General features: G+C 40.3%; 2 protein-coding genes across 2 annotated transcripts in view; both read right to left on the bottom strand.

Annotated features, from left to right (window-relative positions):
• LDHC (lactate dehydrogenase C) overlaps positions 1–5027 on the bottom strand; it is a 70784-nt gene extending 65757 nt beyond the window's left edge. Inside the window, exons 1-2 of the mRNA XM_006865805.1 lie at positions 4922–5027; positions 4464–4598 (exon numbers count right to left, since the gene is read on the bottom strand). Of these exons, the coding sequence (XP_006865867.1) occupies positions 4464–4589 (126 nt within the window). The 5' untranslated portion in view covers positions 4590–4598; positions 4922–5027. The remainder of the gene's footprint in view (positions 1–4463; positions 4599–4921) is intronic.
• A 2937-nt stretch (positions 5028–7964) lies between these two features.
• LDHA (lactate dehydrogenase A) overlaps positions 7965–10800 on the bottom strand; it is a 14812-nt gene continuing 11976 nt past the window's right edge. The window contains exons 5-6 of the mRNA XM_006865804.1: positions 9112–9225; positions 7965–8129 (exon numbers count right to left, since the gene is read on the bottom strand). Coding sequence (XP_006865866.1) covers positions 7965–8129; positions 9112–9225 — 279 coding nt within the window. The remainder of the gene's footprint in view (positions 8130–9111; positions 9226–10800) is intronic.

Genomic DNA, 10800 nt, shown 5'->3' with positions numbered 1-10800 from the left:
CTTTTGGTACAGTAACTCTATGTATTCCTCCCATCTTCTTTTGATGCTTTCTGGGCAATAATTTGCCCAGAGAATCCTTCAACAACAAAGTCGATGCTTGAATTTTTTTCTTCAGTTCCCCAGCTTAAGAAATGCTGAGTGTGTTCTGCCTTTTTGGTTTTCTGACTCCAGATCTTTGCACATTTTGTTGTAATATTTGACTCTGTCTTCTTGAGCTGACCTTTGAAATTTTCTGTTCAGCTCTTGGACCTCATCTTTTCTTCCATTTGCTTTAGCATCTTTACACTGGAGAGCAAGTTTCAGTGTCTAATCTGACATTCATTTTGATCTTTTCCTTCTTTCTTGTCTTCTCAATGACTTTTTGCTTTTTTCATGTATGATGTTCTTGATATAATCCCACAATTATTCTGGTCTTCGGCCTTTAGTGTTTAGTGTATCAAATCTGTTCTTCAGATGGTCTCTCAATTCAGGTGGGATATATTCAAGGTCATATTTTGGCTCTCGTGGACTTGTTTTCATTTTCTTCAGCTTTAGTTTTAATTTGCATATGAGCAATTGATGGTCTGCTCCACAATCTGCCCCTGGCTTTGTTTTGACTGATGATATAGAGCTTTTCCATTGTCTCTTTCCGCAGATAGTCAATTTGATTTCTGGTATTCCATCTGGAGAGGTCCATGTGTATAATCAACTCTTATGCTGTCTAAAGAAGGGAGCTGAAATAAGCAAATCACTGACTTTTCAGAATTCTATCATGCAATCTCCAGCATCATTTCTATCACCAAAGCCATATTTTCCAACTACTGATCCTTCCTCTTTGTTCCCAATCTTTGTATTCCAATCACCACTAATGATTGCATGTTTGATCAATTTCAGATTGAAGAAGCTGGTAGAATTCTTCTATTTCATCCTAATTGGCTTTAGTGATTGGTGCAGAAATTTGAATAATAGTGGTATTAACTGATCTTCCCTGTAGGCACATGGATATTATTCTATCACAGACAGCGTTTTACCTCATGACTGATCTGGATATGTTCTTTTTGACAATGAATGCAGCACCATTCCTCTTCAACTTGTTATTCCCAGCATAGTAAACCATGTGGTTGTCAGATTTAAAATGGCCAATACCAGCCTATTTCAGCTCACTAATGCCTAAGATATCAATTGCATTTAATTTGTTATGATTTCTAATTTTCCAGTACATTCCACATTTTGATTATTAACGGATGTTTATAGCTGTTTCTTCCCATTTTGGGTTGTACCACATCAGCAAATGAAAATATTGAAAGTCCTGCTCCATTTACATCATCATTAAGGTCAACTCTACTTTGAGCAAGCATCTCTTCCCTAGTCATATTTTTAGAGGCTTCCAACTTGAGGGGCTCATCTTCTAGCACTATATCTGACAATGTTACACTGCTATTCACACAGGTTTCAGTGGGTAACCCTCCAGAAGTGGTCTGCCTCTCTTTCTCCCTAGCCTTAGTCTGGAAGCTCCACTAAAAGCTGTCTTCTCTTCTGTGAACCCGGGTGAAGACCTGGTTGGCCAGCAGTGTGGCAAGACCTGGGGACTCTTGGGCCCAGAGTCAGTGACACAGCCACAGAGGACTAGAGTGGAGAGTGAGGCGTCCAGCTGATAAGAAGAGCGGGCATATGCATAAGAACACTCACACTTTCAGATAATGCCCACTTATCCTGGCTTCAGTGACTGGATCATCAGAGCTCAACCAGAAGTAAAAAGAAGAGGAAAAAAAAGTATTCTCATATAATTTGATGAACTTGACCTACACCTATGGAAGCAGTAACTCAAAAGAGGGAACAAGTCCTTACAGCAAGAATCATTCCCACCCCCTCCACACACAGAGTAGACAGGGATGGATATCTTGTACATTGGCTACCCAAAATGGGGGTGGGGGGCTACAAAGGCAAGAAGTGACTGGCTTACAAGCTTTCAAGAGGGAACCTAGATCCAGAGGGCCTGGAGGAAGGTAGAATCTCCAGTGAGTAGTATTCAGTCTGTCTAGGCAGGGTTGAGGCAATGAAATGCAGATGGGTCTCTTGTAATACAATATTGAATAATTGTTATCAGGACTGATTGTGAGGGTTGGAAATGTAAAGGCAGACGTTTTATAGCAAGGAGGGGAGTGATTAACTTTTCAGTCTAGGAGCGGAGGTCCCTAGGACCATCAAGGGAGAAGAGCAGAGAGCAGGACCCTACCCAGAGAAGCAGTGATGCCTGAAATGGAGCCAGAGATGATGACGTGAAGCGATGGAGCAGCTGGAGACTTTAGATCCAGAGAGGGAGAGCGACTGTGTGCTGAAGACCTGGGGGGCACGGGGGAAGGATTACATGGAGGGGATTGTAACCATGGCAATGAGATGATATACGATAGAATGAATGTAAAACTAATGTTCTCCCATGTAAACTATCACATAATTCACAATAAAACATTTAAGGGGAAAAAAAAAAGCTGTCTACTACGGGTTACCATGCTGGTATTTAAAATACGGGTACCTTACTTCCAGTATTACAACAACACAACACAGTACAACAAACTGACAAGGTCTGTAAATAAAAAGAGAAAGCACTCTAAGCTTTTCAGCTGAGGACATTTAATATAGGGAACTAGTTAAACAGGGAACTCCTGGTGTGCCGCTGTAGGGTCAGCAACAGACTACAAACCACAACCTCACCAGCGACCTTGCGGTTTCTAGTCCAGTGTTTATCCTACACACCAAGATCCAGAGTGCCAAGGTTTCAATCATGGCTCCTCTTCTTACCATTTAACCATGGGCAAGTTAATGCCTGTGCTTCAGCACTCTCATTTATTAATGAAGATAATAGTACCTACCTCCTAAGGTTATTGTAAAAATCAAATAGCTTTTCTCTTCCAACATTTCTATTGAATTTTAAATGTCTGACATCACAGTTTTAATTTTCAAGTACTCTTTTTTCTACTTTGAATCTTTCGTATAGCATTCAATTGTTTTATGGTTGCAACATCTTCTCTTACCTCTCTTGAGAGTACTAATTTTTCTTAAGGATATTGGATTCTTAAAAGATTTCCACCTACCTTCTCCACTTTTTGTCTCTTTCAAGTTCCTTAGTTTTTCTTTTGGTCTTTGTCTATCATTTTAGAGACTCTCCTGAATGTTTATTAATCCTCATCTAATCATGTAAGAATGGGGATTTAAACAGCTGATCACTTGTATGTATAGGCAAGGTTTGTTGAAGGGTTGTTGTTCAAATGACTTTGTAGTCCAGTGCATTAGCCCACAGCATCACACCAGGACACCTAGATGTCACTACAGTGTGATTTAAAAGCAACCTCCAACAAGATGGACTGGCCAAGTGGCAGTATCGATGGACTCAAGTGCGGCAAAAGTAGTGAGGTTGGCCCAGGATCAGGCAGTGATTCGTTCTGCTGTGCATAAGGTCGCTATGAGTTGGTACCGACTCAATGGCACCTAACAACAACAAAAGCAACCTGGCTCTTTTGCTGGGGGATTTTCAACTTACATCCAGTGCTCTCTCTAGGAGTATAAGATTCACCGCTAGCATTCTGAGGGCTAAGTGGAGAAAGACAACTGAGAGATTTGCACTAAATTTTAGTTCAGCACTGCCCTCCACTAACATACACACATACATCAATTCTGCCTGGAGTTCCTACTAGAGCCTCTCTGGTTCAATGTTATTTAAAGTAAATTATCTTTTTTTCTTTGTTTAGAAGAGTGAGACAACTGCATAACTGGGAAGTCTTTCCAAGAAGTGTGCTCCTGTTTTCAACTCCCCTTCATGAGAACCTGATGACTGGTCATTTTTTTTTGGAAGGCGGGGTGTTCTGCCTCTGATATTTACTTGCTGCTTCTTTGATTTCTCTGATTTAGGTTTCAGCTTTACTGACTTGGTTAGGTCAATGGCACTTGACAATCTGATTTCCATCTTTCAAAATTATACTGACATCTCTCAAACTATTGTCTCTCTTGTGGTTTGTGGGCTTATACTCCCCCCAACACAAACACACAAACACTCACACATTATCCTTTAGTATTATTTGTTACATGTTTTAAAAATAAAAATATCTAGAAAGATATTCACCAAAATGTTAACCGGGTTGACCTCTGGAAACAGAAAAGAGAAAAATCTATTTCATTTATCATTTTATCAAATTTGGTACTTCCTGTTTTACAATGAGCATGTACTACTTTTAGAATTTAAAAATATTAAGTGCAAGCTACTGGGAAATATGGTTTATATTCTATTTTTTAGGGAAAGAAAGGTACAGATCATTACTAACAATGCCTGGCACATGGTATATTCTAAATAAACATTCTTAAATTGGTCAAAGTCAGACTAAAAGAAACATATTTGCTAGGTCCAAGGATTAATCCCACAACCCTGAACTCATCAGCATCTACGAAACCCTAACGTGCTTGTTTGATTTTAAGTTACAGAATAGGCTTACCTTCAATAGGATACAAATAGCACAAGCCATGCCTACAGCACCTGTTCCAACTACGGTGATCTTGCACTGAGAAATCTTATCTTCTGCAATTAAATTCTCTATAAGCTGTTCCTTGACAGTTGACATTTTGAGAACCTGTTAGAGATAATCCAATTTTAGTGGATTCACACTCTAATCATTCTTGTAATTATCCACGTTACTGGGTCGCTATGAGTTCGAACGATTCGACAGCAATAAAGATGTAAGGACCTTGCCTCTTGAGTTTGCAGAAAGTTGGGAGGGTTGAGAAAAAGTCAACGACAGACTTTCCAGCTTGGGGGGGGGGGTTGGGGGTTGGGGGAGGGGGTGCAGCGCAGTAGATCAAGGGCCAGTCTATCCGTGGAAAGGATTGGGCACCAATAGGTTTTTGACTTCTCCCGTCCCCAGTTACCATATTCACCCAAGTACCAGACGCTCACAAGTGGTTTGCTTAGTGCAATTCAGTACAGACGGCCAGAAGTGCAATGCACCGCCTTTAACGATGGCAGAAAACTGACACCAGAAATAACCAGTAACACCAGTTGAAGTGCTAAACCCGCCGACAGTTAATTTCTTAGTCCCAGCGCACGCACGCACGCACGCACGCACGCACGCACGCACGCACGCACGCACGCACGCACGCACGGCTCTCCTTCAGCACGCAAGCCCCGCCCTTGGCCTGCTCTGGCGCATGCGCATTCTCTATCACCTAACAGGCTCTTGACCTGAAAGGAAACTTTGTTGTGATATAGAGCAGGATAACATTTATGTTAATTGTAGGCCGGCCAGATGAGACAGCAATAAGACTGGAATATTGCACTGTAATTTGATTTACCTCAGTTGTCCTGGGACTGATTTTAAGACCCAGGTTTCTTTCGTAACACCACCAATATTGATAATGAGCCAGGCTCCAAGCTCTGCTAAGTAGCTCTGGTAGTGTAGTCGTTGAGTTGGACTGCTAACCTCAAGGTCAGCAGTTCGAAACTACCAGCTGTTCCTCGAGAGAAAGATGTTTCTGATCCCATCAGGATTTACAGCCTTCAGCTTCGGAAACCCTATACAGGTTCACTAAGAGTTGGAACCTACTGCACAGCACTTAACCACGATGGTCTTGCTTAAGATAAGCATGGTCAGCAGTTCCAACTCATCAGCCACTCCTCCGGAACCCTATACAAGGTTACTAAGAGTCTGAACAGACCGATGTCATATGATAATGCTAAGAGAGTGGTTGACCTAACTTTTCTAGGTTTTGAAATGGCACTGTAGGTTAATGCAGTCTGTTCGAACCACAAGGTCAGCGGTTCAAACTCACCAGCCGCTCCTCGGACACCCTGTATAATATAGAGTTGCCATGGGTTGGAACTGACTCGATGGCACTTAAAACTGAAGGGTCATGTTTGGGTTTGTAATGAGTTTGAGAAACATACTTTCAGATTCACTTAATACACCCTTGCCCATTCGTTTCCATGTTTGTTTTTAATTATTAAACTCCGTAACCTCTGATCTGAGCCTTAAATTTGCTGCAATTAGCATTTTGTCAAGTACAATAAGTAGTAATATAAAGGAAAGGCTAAGTCTAGTTTTCTAAGGGGTTTATTTACACCAAGTATTTTACTCAGACTGGCAACATAACCATTTTCAGAGTCTCGAGCCAAGTATTTGCAGATAGTCTTCTGTAAAACCCTGTTGAGTCTGTTTCAACTCTTAGCAACCCTTATAAAGTTCATAAGGATCAGCTGGGACTCCAGGTATGGCACTGTAAGATCAGAACCGTTAGACTGCAAACCACAAACCCACCGGCTGCTCCCTAGAAATCCTACACAGGTTTGCTACTAGTCAGAGTCAACTCAATGGCACTTAACATGGAGTAGTAGCTTGTTACACTGGGACCTTGAACAGTCAGTCCAGTGCTTATCCTACAGTGCCACACCAAGACTTCAGAATAAGCCTGCAGTGCTTTATGTATAATTCAGATCATGCAACAAACCTACTTAAAACTCTTACATGGCTTTCTATTACACATACAACTAATTTTATAGCCTAAAAAGCCTTCAAGATCTGAACCTCTTATCCCTCCAACCTCATTTCAAGTCGCTTTTCCTTTCACCACACTCCCATCAAACCAGCCTTTGGAAATGTTTCCTGGAAGAGTCCCTGGGTCATGCTAATGATCAGCAAGCACAGCAGCTAGCTGAAAGCTTAGCAAGAAAGGCCTGGCAATTTTCCAAAATATCAGCCATGTGGTAGCCATGAGTCAGAATTAGCTCAACAGAAACTAGTAGGTATGCTCTAGAAGCAGTATGTTCAAGCCTAGCCTAGGGTCATAGTATAGAAATGCTTTGAGGGGAACCAGTGAGAACCACCAGATCTATTTGGTTTATTGTTGTTATGGGTTATGTTGTGGATTTCTAGTGGGCACAGTTCATTGCTTTGTCCAGTTCAAAAAAAATTTTTCACATTTGTGCATGTATATTCCCTATGTGAATTATAGTTGGTTGGTTCAAGCTCACCAGCTGCTCCTTGGAAACCCAATACAGGGTTGCTATGGGTCAGAACTGACTCAACACTTAACAATGTCATGCTCTGTCAAGATCTGTTTCAAACCCACCAGCTGCTTCTCAGAAACCCTAAACAGTGTCACTGAGTCAGAACTGACTTGACGGCACTGAACAACATACCAACAATATAATAAATAGCTTTGTGACTTTATAAGGAACTCTGGTAATACAGTGGATTAAGCATTGGGCTGTTATACACAAAGTAGGCAGTTCAAGCCCACCAGCTACTCCTCGTAAGAAAGATGATTGAGGCTGTCTATTTCTGTAAGGGTTTAATCTCAGAAACCCAAAGGGATAACTCACTATGAAACAATTTAATTTGGCTACTATATTTTATATCTTAATGTAATAAATTAACAGAGTTGTCACTGTTCATGGTTTATTTGGTGTTTTAGTTGGTATGACAGATAGTTACAATGTTTATATGTAGCTTTTTTACATTACTTGGCAATGTACACTACTCTGATAAATATCATACACAAAATAAGATCTTTTAGGACAATTATGCACAAGACATGCGATATTGGATTTACATACTGGAGCCCAGGATGTGACTGGGAAAACACATTGGGCATGTTGAATGTAAGAACCAGCATTGACATAACAACACACAGTAACCACATTCTTCTGATTTGAAGGGCAGTGGCAGGATGGCAACATTGGATTGGCAGTGGTGTCTCAGAGGTGGCGTAACTATTGTATATGAACCAAGTTACATCTACACGAGGTTTAGTATTGTCCACCAGCAGGCGATAGCTGTAGGGTTTTATGGACCATTCTTATGTCTGACTTTAGGAAAACAGATGTTATTCCTTGGACATAATTTTACTGCTTTAATCACAGATCAGATAAAAAGGACAACATGCACAACCCCCCAACTAAAATCCCTTTGCAGCCTAGACAGTGAAGTGGTACTACGGCAGATTTAAAACTGCAGCTCTTTCTGGATGCTCCACAGTGTATCGGCGCTCTTCTTCAGACGGGCCTCTTCCTCAGGAGTCAGCGCCACCTTCACAACATCCGAGATCCCATTCTGTCCCAAGATGCAAGGAACGCTAAGGAAGACGTCATCTTTAATCCCATAGAGTCCCTGAGGGCAAAATGAGAATTCTTTTACATTCTGTCAGCATTATTTTACATTCCCAAGACTTTCATTCTCTAACATGAGGCTTACTTAATACAACTTGAAAGAAGAAGTAGAAATTTCTTCCCAGATTTCCAGTTAAGGACAGTATAAAATAAAGCCAGTGAACTAGCAGCAAGATTTCCACTCTAAAAGAAAACCTGAGCTATTGTTGTATCTACAGTATTTTCCAGTTTTTATTGTATTATACTTTGATAACTTGAGTGTAATATATTTTTTCTCCAAAAGAAAAACCTATCTCTTTTTAGTTTTCCACCCACCTCAACATAGTTGAATGAGGAGAGTTTTTTTTGGTGCTGCTAGTGAACATAACTGTAAAGCTTAGCCTCTACTTGCCCAAGAAATGTGGATGTGTGAATCAGTGTCACTAAATCAATATTTAAATTAATAGTTTAGAGCCTGTATTAATCTCAAATTCACTTTTTCAGAAGAAATTCTTATTTAAAAAACCCAAAAATAATGGCATGCAAACACATCTCTGCATATAAGCTCAAAATCAAGCCCAATACCACTGAGTCAATTCTAACTCATCGGGACCCTAACAGAACACAGTAGAACAGCCCTGGTAAGGCTTCCAAGGTTAAGGTTGTAATCTTTTACAGAAGCATGCTGCCATGTATTTCTCCCATAGAGCCACTGGTGGGTTTTAATCACCAAGCATTTGGTCAGCAGTTTAATGCTATAACTGTGTAGTGTTTCTGAGGCTATAAATTTTTACAAGAGCAGGAAGCCTCCTTTTTCTACTGCAGAGTAGCTGATACATTCGAACTACTGAACTTTTGGTTAGCAGTCCAATGTGTAACCCACTATGCCACTAGGGATCCTTGTATAGGGTTCCAGTAAGTGGCTGGTGGGTTTGAACCGCCAACCTTATGGTCAGCAGTCTAGCAAGTGCTTATTACACTACAGTGCCACACCACAGACCTACCTTAATCATGGTGGAAATTGGATGTACCCGCCTAAGATTCTTCATTATGCTTTCTGCCAAATCTGCCACAGAGAGTCCAATGGCCCAGGAGGTATAGCCTTTCAGTTTGATCACCTCATAAGCACTTTAGGATACAGAAGGGCAGAGAACAGCAGGAAAAGTAGGGCAGGAAAAACAAAAACATTCACTGAATATACCATCAAAAACTGCCGCAAAACCTAAGAGTAACTCTTGCACATAAACACCAGGACATACGTATGTTGTTGTTAGTGCTGTTGACTCGGGTTTCGACTCATAGCAACCCTGTACAGGGTTTCCAAGGAGTGACTGGTGAGTTTGAACCTCTGACCTTGTGGTTCAAACTAACCTTGAGGTCCAGTGTATTACCCCACAGCACCACACCAGGACTCCAATGTTCAGAGCAGGACTGCTCATAAACAAAGCCAGGCCTTTCAACAGAACAGACAACTTGTGATATATTCTCACAATGGAATATTACAAAGTTGTCAAAATAAATGAACTGTAACCACATGCAAAATGAAGCCAAGAATCCTAGAAATGTAATTTTTTCAAAGTTTATAAAATTTAAATCTCATTAACAGTGATTAAAATCTCCAGAAGCATGTTGAATGGTAATAAGCAGGCATCTAATGTTTTTCCTGATTTTAATAATACCTTCAGCATTTCCTCATTAACTACAAAGTATGCTGCATTTATCAGTTAAGCCTTTCTTGAATTCACTTATTTTTAAGCACCAGCAGACTTATAATTCTGACTAGACAGACACTGTAGTTATTTCTTAGTTACTAACAGTGTAATTGATAATACTGATGTCGTGTCTGTCAATCGATTTCAACAATTTCTAACAGTTATGAGTTAACAAGGGGCTTTCAGAAGGTTTGTGGGAAAATGGACTTAAAAGATACTGTAAAATGTAGAAGATATGAAGTTAAAAGGTGGGAGTAGTTAATCATTCACTCCAGGAAGAGCTAGGTCCATCAAGAGGAAAGAACGTGAGTGGAGTGTGGGATCCTAACCAGAAAAGCAGTGATAAGAGAGAAAGCAGCTGAGGACTCTAGGTCCATGGAATGAGACTGTGGGCAGGAAGCTGGCTCGCAAAATGTGCCTTTGGGATATTTAAATGAATATGTATTTTCTGTACATCAAAAAGAAAAAAAGAAATAGAGGTAATACTGTTATAACCAATGATGTAGATGCAGGGGACTGTAATCCTTGAATGAAACAAAATGATTGGTTCAGTGTAAAACTGGTAATCTGCCCTGTAAACTACCACTCAATTCACAATAAAAGCTAAAAAAAAAAATAATAAGATAATGTAATATTCCCACAAACTTCTTAATAATCTAAATAAACAAGAAACTAGCTGTGTTCTTATTTATATAGACCTGGTATGACACTGAGGATTAATGAGCTGGACTGCAAGGTCAGTAGTTCAGGCTCACCAGCCGCTCCTCAGAAATCCTATACAGGGTCGCTATAAGTCAGAACTGATTCCACAGCACTTAACAACAGCAACACAATGAATAGGAACTTAAGATTTGAAAGATTTTATACCTAACTGAATAAATCTTACATGCTGTTGAAGTGAAAGAATAACTCCCAGAAAGGGTTGACTTAATCTTTCTTGGTTTATCTTAACAAGTTACAACACAAGCACAGAAAGATTAA

The sequence above is a fragment of the Chrysochloris asiatica genome, unplaced genomic scaffold (assembly GCF_000296735.1).
Source record: "Chrysochloris asiatica unplaced genomic scaffold, ChrAsi1.0 scaffold00083, whole genome shotgun sequence".
NCBI lineage: Eukaryota > Metazoa > Chordata > Mammalia > Afrosoricida > Chrysochloridae > Chrysochloris > Chrysochloris asiatica.
This window is presented reverse-complemented; position numbering and strand designations above follow the sequence as displayed.